Genomic DNA, 14827 nt, shown 5'->3' on the forward strand with positions numbered 1-14827 from the left:
CTGCTTATACAAAGAGCTATTGTATATGTTGGCGGTTTTACAGTAGAATCTAATTACGTTAGCGTTTATATAACACGGTAATAAGGACCTAGACATTAGAAAATAACAGCTTCAAGTTTACGTCATAAATAAGGTAAACAATTGGGAGAGATCGGTAACATCGGTCCGTGTATGTATATCGTTAATAGTTTAATGAGAAAATAATATTTAAAAACTAAAAACCGCCAATGTGTTGTTGGTCGTGTTAGTGTCTGCTGAAAGTGATTGCTTTAGTTGACATCATGTGTAAACCTGCAGACTGTAAACATAACGAGAAATTAATGCGAGGTTTTGGCAGCGTGAAGCTGGCTCCCAATACCGATAGTTTGATATTGCAGAATATATTGAAGGCGAACGTTTTCTTTGTGCATGGATTATCTATTGTAACAACTTCTTCAAAGGTATGTAAATCTAACAAACGATAAAAATGGGTGATTTACAGGGTTCAAACATTACAACCAAATGTTTAACGCGTGTGATACAGAACACCTACCTAAAATCAGTTGTTAACTTAGACTACAAAACTAGTAGAATTTGGTATTACTTTGAGATTTCTGTTACAGGTACAATACAACGAACAGAGTATTTTGGGCAACTAAAATGTAAAATCACATACAACACACCTTTTACTGCATTTTTGTGTGTTTGAAGATGTTCTTTTCGCACGGAACACACATGAAATGTCACGTTACTGTAATAAGGTAAGGTCATTTCAGCGTGATGACACTATAAAAATGTTCTCAAGTGATCCCATCATTCCTTGACACCTAAATCAGAACGAAACAATGGATGTCATATATGCAACCTAAACGAGGTAGCATGATACTCCCAGCAGGTCACGATGTCTTTTGGCCATAATGTACTGACGATAGGATAGCTAACCACTAGCCAGTTAAATCTGATTGCCCAGAAGCGAACATTATTTACCATTTTTGATGTGCATTGATTTTCCTCTTACAGTCACAGAACTTTTGACCTTCCTCGCTTTTGCAAACACTTGATGCTGAGGAAGATGGGTGTTTTCCCCTCTATTGTGACCTGGTAAAAAACATGATTGGCTGTTTCAACTTCTGTTGACATTAACAAAATTCGGTACATTTCAGATCCCACGCAGAAGTAAAATGCTGATCATATTCCATATCGCGATGTAGTAATACTTTAATGACTTGGATTTTCTATTTCACTGTAATGACACGGTAAAAGCGACCCGCATTCTTAGGACACTATTTTCATTTTACACGATAGACTCTTCACATCAGCCGCTTAGTTCGATCTTTTCCAATAACGAAACCATACATGGGCAGCTTTCTACAAAACTCGATTATTCAATTTCCCTATCGTGAATTTTCTATTTCTGGTTAGCAATATCCTTGCATCCCCAACCTACGGTATTTGCAGGTCACAGTTGATCCGATATTCATGGGCCTGTTCCTATTATCAGGATTTCGTGAATGACGGACAAGCTTTTAACACGTTTGTAAAGATGCAGGTTGTTGAAAATTATGGGGGAAGTCTTATGATCGTCATAGTGATCTCATTTAGAAATATTGTATTTCTTGGTGCGACATGAAGCTGGTCGTGTTTGATGCTTGTTAGTTTGCCTGCTGGTTACGTTATTCTATACCGTGTTCTCATTTGAGAAATACAATACTTACTTGAATTGACCAAAAATTACGCATGGCGTGTGTCGTCGATGAATTCTTCTGGAACACCTGGTCTTATTCTCCTTGTACATTTCCTGGAGTCTCCGTATAAATCTTTCTTTTGTTCATTCCTTCCTCAGGATTTATACAATTATGATTTGGATTATGATTATGTGAAGATGTTGGTATTTTTTATACCTATCCTAGAAATATAAGTACTGCAAGCAAACCGTGTGTCTTATATTGAAAAATGGATTACATCGATGTGGGCACAAATTGATGAAGATAAATGACATATCTTATCAAGTGATACTATGCGTAGTCTCCTGCAGGACCAGCCTGATAATATCGGAATTTTCAGATGTAAACAAACTGAAATGTTTTATTGATGTTCATCAGAACAGAAACTGATTTCTGTTCTGTAGTAAAATGTTATAAATATGTGATAAAAAACAAAGAAGTCTTTTTCGTCTTAAGTATGTATACACGGTTTGGCACCATCGCCCCATACTGCGCTAATGTACTCGTGTGTACAGGTAGTGAATTTCAAAATCAATATTATTAAAAGGCTATCGGTATTATGTTTTAATTCAACAATCAAAAAATCTTAAAATTTAAACTGCCTTCGTGTAATCAGATAGTGCCTTAATAAATAAACTCTCCGAATAAATAAATAATTATTATAAAAATCACTAATGGACATCGAGACTATTTATGAATACATTTTTGTCTGTTTCCTCTGTACAAATACCATTGTATAACGGATAAATACCGTATGAGATGGCCTTCCAGATTTAAGTTATTTGGGCTTGTAGATACTGCAATATAAAACCTATTTAAAGAAAGGATGTCTGTGTTATTTACCGTGCTTACGAACTTTCGATTGAACTCTTTATAGTATATCACCAGACCCGGTCAACCGAACAAATTTAAAGCCCCATTGATTTCATTATCAACGTTTATGGGAAATCAGAAAAAGAACATATATCATTAAAACCAGGGTCGATTTAACTACCGTCGAGACTTCTAGCATCAATAACATGACTACGATATACAAGTACATATGAGAGGTGTTGTGAGTGGTCGTAAATAATGGTTTAGTTTATTTGACCAAACCTACATATCATTTGATATTCAAAGTGCAATTGGATCAGTTTGGTGGTGGCAAATAACGTAACAGTTTGCTATATAACAGTGAGAAGGGAATGTCTTTCACCACATTTCAAACGTGGACGTCTTACTGATATATCGGATATATTTCCCGATCATTCTTGTTTTAAAGAAAAATATCGATCTTTTGCATTTGGATCTGTTACAGTGAGATGATGATTGAAACACATTTCTACAGTCACAAAGGTAAGTGAAGCAAAGCGACGAAGTGTAATCCCTTCGTATATCCATTTACGTGTTGAAAAACCTTTCCAAACATTCATTGTACAATTGTTTACTCCTTCAGATAGGCAATAAGTTCGATTGGACAAATTTAACGACCAGTTTCATCAATAGACGTAGTACGTAGATATACCGTTTGTATAAGACACACTAATGGTCACCTAATTGTAATTCGAATGGAGATTTTAAATATATCGTAAAATCCTTGTGTTTGTAGGTTTTCAATAACTGGTATTGTAACAATTACAATGGTCAATCTGTGACGTAGAAGTCTCTGCGTGTTACTCGAATATATGATCTAGATAGGTCATACATTATCGGTACATCTGAAGAAAAGGATACCAATGAAGTTTCCATAATGAAAGCTTCAAAGTATTAAGATTATTTTAATATGAATTATCTGTCAAGAGTTATATTGGTGATTATTTATTTAGTATTTACACATCAGGGAAAGGATATGAAAGAGTTGGTTTTGAGTCTGCAGTTTGGAAGAATTGGAAGCTTCAAATGTAACTGTTTTGTCTGAAATATCTGTGTAAGATATATTTCTAGTTTGGCTCGAGGTTAAGCTAACGATACATTTTAAATCAATAGCTTGATTCAGAGGCTTTCATGTAAACAGCGCATTTCTTATTAAAGGGAATAGTTTTCAAAGACAAACAAAAACGCTGCAGGAGCTGATTGCAAAATAAATCAATGTTTAATCGCAATATGGATATAAACATGTAGCTTAATATATATATATATAGACTCTGGATTTTGCCGGGTTGGACCTTACTGATACCAGAAATTTCAACGATTTGAATCAAAACACTATTGTCAAAATGTAAAATTGCCAACATTATGACGAAAGTACGAAAAGATTACACAAATATGGAAACATTTTCGAAACATATATGTAACATATTTAAATTCAAATGATTGCCTTACAGTAACAGGTTTTATATATACTAATTGATGGTGAGCAAGTACCGGAAGAACAGGTCGTAGAATTCTATCAATTATTCAGCTTTGTGGCGGACCTTTCAGATTTTGCTAACCATTGATACCGAGTTGTTGGTATTCTGTGTACTTGGAATTGATGGAACAAGCAACATGATTAGATATTAACTATTCAATAAAAAAAACATTGCTTCATGTGGTTTCCTATTGTGTGTTAGATGGTTATAAAAGGACTTTTGATTTGCGGTGTACACAACAACCTCGGAAGGATGGTTTGTTTGCTATCGATTTATAGAAGTTTTATTCTGACTTATTCCCTGAGTGATGTTTGTTTGTTGAACATGTAGCCGTACATTAAGGACGATATTCGTTATTATCAAAACTAGTTAATTCGTTGGACACAGTTAAGCTCTTACCTGGATAAGTAAAACGCGGTTTTGGATTGGACAAATGAAACGAAGTTTCCCACTGGACAATTCAGAAATACATTACACTGGAAAAGCAAGACGTAGTTAGACTGGAAATGGAGACGTAAGGTAGCCAGAAGAGGTTTTATACTGGATAAACTACTCTTGTAATCAATAAATACATACTAGCTTCCAATGGACAGGTTTTATGTCCGAAAATTTGAAATCCCAACATTAGATTTCATAAATTGTTAATGAAAAATTCCAACGCATCTTGATTCTTCGCAGTATCGACTATTGGTAGTGAAAAAAGTAAAGAAAGTAAATATTTTTCATATCATATTGGTTATATTGGTCCACATATTGTTGAATGCAATTTAATCATCGTTTATTTAATGTTGCAGTTTATTGATCCGAGACGACAGTGGCGAAGATTTATACTGACATGTCAGGATCTACTCTCGCAAAGAGACATCCAGAGATATCCCCATAGCGATCAACTGTGACGTGAGGGAACTGCTACAATACCTGTCTGTGTAATGGACCTGGCCCTACGTTGGGTCCATTTCACCATGAAGTACTTATAAAATACCAAAACTTCAGTGTGTGTTTATTATCAAAAAGAATGTTAACTTAATCATAAGCCAATTGCGTGATATCAATATATCACCAACATAATTTTAAAGGCACTTAAACAGGACATATTATTCTATATGTTATTGAGTATCCACCTAATGCGTCACATCACTGATTGTCTTTCCGATTAAGACTGGGTCGCTAAGTGCACTTATTTGACATCGTTTGCTAGTTTTTTCAACAAGACAATATGCCTTCATTGTACGAGAAGGTAGTTTCAGTAATTGAAAAAAGTCCTGATCAAAGGACAGATTTCGATTGTCAGGAACTCATAGGATGGTTCAGGAATAAGTCACCACTTTTTCTGTCTCTCAAGCCAGGTAAGTCGTTTTCAATTAGATTTCGATTTGTAATATTAATTTATATCTTTAACATTTAAATGTTTCACGTGAAGTATATTTCGTTATGAAATTCATTTCGTGATGTTCGAATCTTAAACTTTGTATATAAATTTTGATTTTTCATACAAAATGTTATATCAAACTCTTAAAAAGTCAGTAGATCCAACGTCTTAACGAAATGCGATTACTGAAACGAGAGTACATATTACAAAAAGACAAAGGAAAGATTTATACGAAAACTTCATAACATCTACATAGCGTTTCAGACAACATATTACTTAATGTGAAGTGTCCTCTGATTCAATACAACAGATTTAGATAAAACTCTAAAATACACTACAGTTTATAAATGAAATAAAATAATTTACGCTCGACAAACCACTTTGTGGCGAGTTTTATAATCAATTAATTCGACCGTTTTACGTTCAGGAGGTGAGAAAATGTTAACGGATGCTTCAGGACTTGAATCATATATTTTTGCTTTCTTACATGATATTTAGGTTCACATTCAAGGCGACCTGTTTAGTTGAATACAATTAAAAATTAATTTATCTTATAATTAATGAATATAGTGTTACAATACTAAAATTGTGAAGCATTTCATCTGACGTAACAACGACACATACATCACAACTAGTGCTGAAACAAACACCGATAACAAAGACAAAATCCAACGGACTCCGATCCACGGAGACCAGTGAACTATTTACTTTTGGTTGGTAATCGTGACCGAGAATTGATTGTACAGACCAATACTACGTTTTCTGTCCTGAATCCATCTAAAACTAGTATAATATGAATAGCCGATTATACATCATTTCCCAAAAGAGTTTTTCTTTATTGATCAATGGATCAGTTGGATGAATTCATATCGGTATCTGATTTGATTATTGATAAGTATTGTGTAGAAGACACGTCAGTGAATAACACGTTTGATATCACTTTTTGATAAGCCATAGCTAATTTTCTTTCCGTTGATTAAAAGAGATTAAAAAAACAACGTTCAAGCTTAAAGTTGTAGAACGCACGTGTTTTAGTGTATGTATGATATTGATATAACATCGTCTTTTATAGAATTAAAAATAAGTATTTAGTTAATCCATCGTTGCTTAGGTTGGGACGACATAACTAAGCACAGCCCTCTATTGGTAAAGTTAATCAAACCACCCATCCGTTCACTTCATGTTGATTTCTAGTATGAATGTAAAATACATTACCATTTATCGAAATGTTTGAAATCGATTGCTATTTAATTCCTGTCATGTTATTGACATGCTTATCACGTGTTGACAACCTTACCTCATACGGCGGTGTTGTGAAAAGACCTAAGCACTCTTTCATTCAACTTTCGTATACAGCTTTAAATATAATATCGGATAAAACTTCTGTGTTCTCAGATGAAGGGACATTTCAATAAATGTTCTATTGAAATGTGAACTCAACAAACTCTATTTTTCTTTTTCCTTCTAAGTTTTCAATGACGCGGTTAAAATAATTCAGTACTCGTAAGCTTATTTGTAGAGCAGGATTAAATATTTTGATTAACGGTGTGTCTGCTCTGAATCTTGACTGCATTTAATAATTTTTTATCAAAGACAAAACATGCCTTTTTACTATTTTTTTTCTATCTATATGATAATATCACGAATCTGAAAATACATTTTCGTTTTTATTAATTGAATTCAACTGTCAAGGGATCAGACAAATATATACGGATCTGAATTGTATATTAACTTAAGTGCAGTTTGTGCAGACGTCCCATACATGTAAATCTATATTAAAATTTATTCGAAAAACGTCACAACAAATTCAATTCAACTTTTGATCGCAAAATCCAATTACAGAACGTAGTTTGATATACACAAAATTATAATTGATTATAACCAATTGTCATTAAAATGTTCCAAGGAGTACGCCTTCAAAACAATACAACTGTGTGACTTTCCTGTGTCCGCATTATCTTCCATAGGAAGATGATCTATTAATATAATAAGCAGGCTGTTACCAATCCTATGATACCGTCACTGTATTTATGTTAAGGAAAGACATTTGTATGTCTTTAAGTATCAATCTCACGCTCAAATGTTATTATTTCATTTGAAGACCTTTAATGATGCTAATTTCATGCGAGATTCCATTTCAAATGTGCTTGCAGATATTGTCAAGGATGTCATACGCCATTGTGTGTTCGAGAAGAAAGTGCGAGATGACGTTATCATCAAGCAGGGTGAGGATGGAGAAAGGTAGGTTGAAATGCATGGAACAGACGTGTTGGTATTGGTTTTCATTTCATTTTGATTTTTTTGTTCGATGATTTTTACACTGCTTGTTAAGGTATTATCTGGATTTATTTCGGTACTATTCCAGGTTATACATTATTTTGAAAGGGAAGCTATCAATTTACGTTTATCACGACAAGGAAAATGAGCAGGAAATACGACAACATGTGGAGAGGGTATGTTCCAAGGCCAAGCTGGACAGGTCAGCCCTTGGACAACATGTGTGGACATCAGGTCAGTTTTTTAAATGACAAAATAAATGATGAAATCCTTCTTAATTTATTGATTATTACAAAAGTAATGAATTTTGACATACATTACACAATCATAATAATGATTTAAAGAAAATTTGATTTTCGCCGAACAATTTCTACAAATTATTTGGGAACCATGGCAGATATCATTTGAAAAAATCGCCATAGTTAGCAGTATTACAACCCATTCGCTTCACTCTCACTCAGAATTTATCATTCTGAATAGTTTCCTGTAAATTAAAACTTAAACACAAGACTTTCTGTAAAACATTTTACTTTTTTTATTTTTTTATCTTTTTTCTGATATATAATATTTTTATGAACCCTCTTACTGACAGATCAAAATTCGCCTTGAAAGATCAATAACTCTCTCAAAACTCTTCTGATGTATATTTAAGAATCAAATATTGCCTTTCAAGATGTATCTCTCTAAATATGTAATTAAGTAGCTAGCTTGCTTGGTGAAACGTTGGTTGGTCTACTCTTAAAACGTAGAATAACGTTTCTACCTATTCCATTCCCAATATCGTTGAACCTGCTGTTATGTTATTTATTTAATTATTCTATTTGGGATATGTCGTAAAATAAATAGATTTAGTCAGATGTGATTTAATCTTTACTATTGATCTTATTGTTGAACCATTAAAGGAGACGGACAGACTGTCGGAGAGATTGCCCTGATAAAAGAAGATTGTATCCGAACTGCAAGTGTGGTGGTTGACGCTAATTCGGAACTTCTTGTCATCGACCGAGCGTTATACAATAGATCAGTCCGGGACGTGTTAGAAAAGGAGTTCCGAGAAAAGACAGAATTCGTGGAGAAAAATCCACTTTTTGAGCATTGGACGTCACGGCAGAAAAAATCCATGGCTATTTCGTTAAAGAGGGATACGTTTCATTACGGCTGTCGCCTCACCAAGCAGGGACAGGAAGTGGACAATGTTTACTTCATCAGAAGGTTTGATATGTTCAATAATACAAATCCTTCTCACCGGAACCGAAGTGACATGGGCTTAATATGTTAGGACTACGTAGGGAAAGCCCACTTGGTTGAACAGATGGCCCCCATACCACATCCATTCGATAGGTTAAGTCAAGCCAGGTCGTATTTCTGGCTAGCGAGTTTTTACTTACACCATAAGATGTTCCCTTATTCGCTATTCCTATTGCGCAAGTGTACCTCGCCAACTAGAGCTTGACTTCTTTATCAATTTGGATTTTCCTCAGTCACCCTCGAGGTTTTAAAATAAAGACCCTTAGTACATTCACTTTAAAAAACGTTAACATGTTTAATTGAAACAATTAAAATAAACCTTGATTTCTTTTGTAGTGGAGAAGCGGAAGTGATCATCGATCAGGGTAGTCATCGAAGTCAATATCAAGATCTGTGGGCGGAAATGGTTCGGCTCTTACCGGAACTGCTACCACCGTAAGTATAGATGCCTTATAAATCAGTAAGGTGGTAGGGGCTGTCCACGACTCATTGTCTACCTGTAAACAATTCAAAGTCTCTTTTACATTTTGGTCAAATAAAACCCGAATTCGTTTGATGTCCATTTTATACGAGCTGTGGTATTTTGATATTGATTGGGAATTTTACTGGTAGTTTAACACCTTTACAGACCCTGTCGGCCAAACTAATACAAAACATGGTGTTTGGAGATAAAAACAGAATTAAAAGTAAGGTCATACACAGGTCTTGTGTTTATGGGATATTTCAGTGTATATGGAGACAGTAGATAATAGACAAATACTTTCCTATCAAAATAAAAGTGTTTCAACACGTGCTATTTAATTGTTTACGAATCAAGCGACACTAACAGTAGGGGCATGATAATATCATCTTAAGAATCAAGAATCAACGTCCAAGTTATCGTTTTATGAGTAAAGTTAGTACATTGTGTTTATCTTTTATAACAGGTAAAAATTGATTTTGTTCCTCAGTGCAAATATTCTTTATTCTTGTGTCCACTGTATAGACAAAATTAAGTGCATTATACCAAATTGTTGTCAACATTGTCAAACTCTCTAAAATCACGATGAAAGCTGCCTAGGAGACCATACAAATAAGAGAACCTAGACTACTGTCAATATGCCCTTTAGCTATCCAAGTGTCTGTTACTGCGTTAAAATCTGTCTTGTCATTGTCAAATATTCCAAAGTGGGTCAAAATTAACTGTCCTCATTTGAGACATTACTGACAAAGATTTGCATGGTGGATGTCGACGAAGATTAAAAGACTCTTACCGTTCCGGAACTTCTTATCTTATTTTTCTTTCTTTTTTTTTTTCGGTGGTCTTCGTGTAAATCATTTCGTTGTTCATTGTTTTCGTCGGCAACACAATCGTCAGAATCTGTCAACACTTCTCAAGATACATCTAGATTGATCCAAAAGTCCATTTTACGATATGTTTGCTTCACCACATTTCAATTAAATTGTCACATGTGACATGAGAATAAACGAGTGTATAGTTTTTGCGTAATTTGCAAGTTCGATATTTCTTTAAAAATCCATGACATTAAATGAAACGCTTCAAATACGAGAAAGGATTAACGTCTCGGTGGTAGTTCCTGCAATTACCTACACCAGATATACGACGTTCATTGATTATTGTCTTCATATAAGGCAAAGGATTCTCTACAAACAAACTACATATTTAAATGGGTGTTCATCATGATAATACAGAGGATTTACTAATTGCGATATGCAGTAAGATATATTCTTTACTATGTCTAGTTGTGTCATTTCTAGGAGTCCTATCACTTTGTTCGTGGGTATCTGACACACAATTAAAAAGAGGGGCGACGAATTCCCTTTATCGTCACAGACGAAATGATTGCATTTCGCTACTGATATTTCAGAACCTGCTTCAGACATTAATGTAACCCCTGTACCAATGGAATATTTTCCTCTTTCTAATGAACTCGTTTATGATGCTGTTATCATCTGTTTACATTTGTGTACGTGTTATATTGATGTCTGAAGTAGACCGATAACGAAAATATTTCATTTTCGGCGATTTCTGGAATTTAACGTCGGTTTTCAGAAGGAATCAAAATCTCATCAATAAGTAAGTTCTTCTCGCTTTCTAACAGCCTACGGCATCTGTCTACTATGTAAAAGTTTTGATATAGGTGGAGAATAAAATGGGTAGTGACAGGAACACTTACTCTCCTGGAATCTTGGTCTAACTTTACAAGTTAAGAGGTTGTCAATTTCTTTTTGTAGTACATGTAAATCAGTCCTTTTCTTATTACATCAACCCTATGTTTTGTTTAAAGGGCATGACGATAATATTCAAATGTTTTGCTTCAACATATGAAATAAATAATTTCCTTTGCAAAATCACTTAGAATTTACCTGGTCCAAACAGATGCAACATTAGAAATTCTACAATTCACGGATAATGTATACGTATCTAAACGAGCACTTTGCTTTATCATTAGTAATTTCACCTCCTCTGTTGCATATATGATTTTCATCATTTCCAGAAATTACGGTATGAACTACACACCATATGAAACCCTGAAAAGAAAAAGAATTGCACACAGACAGTTCCCTATGTGTCTTCTAGGAGCCAATGAAATGGTCGGTAAGTTTTTACAGATATCCAATGAAATTGTTCGATAGTTACATATCACATCGTGAACAGTCAATATTGCGCCAAGAAGAAGAGGGTCGTTAAGCTATATGTTTATTATCCCCATCCAGCTGTGGTCGATGATCGAAAAAGAATATTTTAATACTGCTGAACATGTCCGTGCGCCATTCTGTTATTCCATCCGTCCGTCCGCGTAACCATTTCCAGACACTCTCAGATGAACCATTCTAACCCAAACTTCACAAACGCTTTTCTTATTGGAAGGTCAAAAGGTCAAATGTAAAAGTCACTGTTACTGTAAATAGAATTACGGGTTTGGTTACCATTTCTAGTTTCTGCATTTATATCCAGAATACTTGCTTATGGTAGCTTTTCCAGTAAATAACTAATTCCTTTTGTGTTGAACGAAATCGAACGTCACACGTTTCTTCGCTGACGACGAGGTTAATGATGTGAAAATCAAAGGTAATGATGACTGTTATCATAAATGAAAATAACTAACTTTATTTCCAATGAGTCGTCTTGACCCAGACTCCACATAATTATACGACTGTGGATTGCCTTTACAATGTAACAATGTCATTGTTACTATAAATAGAACATTTATTCCGAGACAAAAATTCGAGCTCTTCTAGACTGAACAATCTCAAATATACAAATCAATACTTGACAATCAACTATTTATTTATGGTTTGAGGTAATTACATTCTCGGTCCCAATCTTCTGTCAATCTTATCGCTATACTGACAGAATGAAACGAAGGGCAGTAACATTGAGAGATCAAAATGGGTGATTACAACAGAGCAGGATTCGTGTGTAGACTTCTACTAATTGAAATCTAATCATCGCATAGACATTTGCTATTCTGTTTCACTGCAAAGAACAGAAGTACTAACAGCATTTATAATGTCTCCATGTGTCCATCAACAAAGCAATAGTCCTTAAAGCCGTTCATTAATGATGGAACATCTAAAAATCGATATTAGAATGACATAACACTGCAGTGTCATAACCTGGACTTACAAACATGTCATATCACCAGGTTACAGTATAATAATTACTGGCAAACCTGTTGATACCACTCTTGTGAAGCGGGACGTCAAACTGAGATCAGCATGTATCAGTTTTATAGATTTCGGGGTGTCTTAGAAATAGAATCCAGAACTGGTTGAGTTCATCAAGGTTTCGTTAAGTGTTGTCGAAACAGAAAAGAAAAGAAAAAGAAGAAAACTTACTGATATGTTCACATTTCATACGTTTTTACATTCATTATCCCTTTTTCACAGGAGCTTTGGAGCTTGTCGTTGGACTTCCTACGTTTATAGAGACATGTACAGTGACGAGAAGTTCCGAAATACTAGTTCTCAGTAAGGCCAATTATCAGCGCCTATTTCATCGTAGGTCCGCATCACGTGCTGTTGAGATGTTGAAACAGACTTTATGCATGCGGCTATTTTTGTACATACACCGAGCACAGTTATCGGATACCTATGCACCTTTTCTGAAATATCTCACAATTAAATTACGTGATAAGGAGTCATTAAAACTCTTGAAGTCTAAGCACAAAAAACGTACTGGGAACAATGAGTATCTGTATTACGGCTTCTATGAATACACACGACTAGAAAAACATGATCAGGGCCTAGTAAAGTTAATGAAAGTGTTAGATATACATTATATGGGTCTAGATAGCTATCTCCCAGAATTGGAAACAAGTACTCGGGTTTTGATGGAACTTGAGAAGCAAATGACGGAGTGGAAACACAGGAGCCAGGGAGGGGGAGATAGCATGGAAGGAGATTCAACAGAGTCACAGCACAAGCGGAGAGCGCAGACTGCCAGGAACGGTACAAGGCAAAAGAAAAAGTACATGGTCGAGGTAATGAAAGCTGGCACCATACAATATGTATGTACTTGGCATAATATTATTCGGTTATGAAGAAGAATAATTACAGTTTGTTACATTTCACGCGATATCTTGTACAAAAATGTGAAATATCATGCTTTACAATTTGTCAAAGATTGTTGGATTCAAGTTAAAATATTTTTTGTATTCTCTCTTTTTTTATTTTTGTTTACATTACCATATAGAAAAGGTAAAAAACACTGGTGTGAAGATTGGTACCAGAATACATATTTATTACTATACATATCTCGAATGTAATGTTATAAGTTATCCGTAAGTCTGTATTTGATACCAGGTCATATGATCAGAACGGTAACAGAATGGACGGTCTTCATGATAAATTATCTGATCATTTGTGTGTTTTGATATACACCCGAGATATGTAATTCAGTAAAGATGAAAAAAATCACACAATTATCGAAATCGTGAATTGTTCAATTGCTGATATCATTGCAATCTAGCACATTTACATTATTATATGTACTATGTTATTTCTTCAGAAGGGTATTACATTAGAATGCATTTCTATTATGTTATTACGATATGATAAATCTACATTACAATGTAACTATTAAGATTATTATAACAATGACATGCTTACATTTACGTATCAATGCAATTATTACGATGAATTTCATCAGTCGAGTTACCAAGGCAATGTTATTGTTGTGAGCACAGAACGGTGACTGCCCACCGTCAAACTTGCTGTTCTACCTGACATATTTAAGTTAAATCGGATTATTATCGGCATAAGACGTAAAGATGCATTGGAAATGTAAATATAAGAATTGGGCTGACATTTATTATCTGTGTAAATGACTTGCAAACACCATACTGCTAATATAGTGTTTTTTTTCTGCAAAACTTTTGTCATAAGTAATGACAATAAATGTCATTTAGCGTTCAATACTGATATAATTATATACGTTTCAAATTTGAAGTCGCAATCATCTAATCTATATTTAGTCATTTTTGTTTCTTATCGTTCTATCGTCCCAGGCGCTGAATGAACCACCGAAATTAGAGGCCTTTCTGCGTTCCAAGACGACGTTATGACCAGAGGGAAATGATGGGATGTAGAATATGATGTTGTCAACATGAATGGTAATAATGGACTGCTTTGATTTTCGTCAACGAAGATTAAAAGTGACTATGCTGCAATGACGTATTTTTATGATCTTTTAAAAGAAAACGAAATAAAGATTTAACGGCAGTAAGTTTTCTTGTAAAAAAAAATACTTTCAACCATCGTCAGATTTTTAACACAAAGCCCATTTGTACGGATTGAAGGTTTCGGACTGATATGCATTTACACACACAATATCAGATGAAAGAGACATATATTCCTGAAAAGTGAGCGCTTTCTTCTAAAAGAACAAGATTTAC

General features: G+C 34.5%; 1 protein-coding gene across 1 annotated transcript; it reads left to right on the top strand.

The window, feature by feature from the left end:
* The first annotated feature begins 5249 nt into the window (after positions 1-5249).
* LOC132545843 (uncharacterized) lies at positions 5250-14551 on the top strand. Its single transcript, XM_060209513.1, has 8 exons — positions 5250-5379; positions 7556-7643; positions 7768-7913; positions 8582-8891; positions 9264-9362; positions 11426-11526; positions 12822-13414; positions 14441-14551. Exons 1-8 carry the CDS (start codon positions 5250-5252, stop codon positions 14495-14497), a joined length of 1524 nt encoding a protein of 507 aa, XP_060065496.1. The 3' UTR covers positions 14498-14551.
* Positions 14552-14827: the final 276 nt, after the last annotated feature.

This window comes from Ylistrum balloti, unplaced genomic scaffold, assembly GCF_031769215.1.
Source record: "Ylistrum balloti isolate Yb309-2 unplaced genomic scaffold, AGI_CSIRO_Ybal_v1 Utg369858, whole genome shotgun sequence".
Lineage (NCBI taxonomy): Eukaryota > Metazoa > Mollusca > Bivalvia > Pectinida > Pectinidae > Ylistrum > Ylistrum balloti.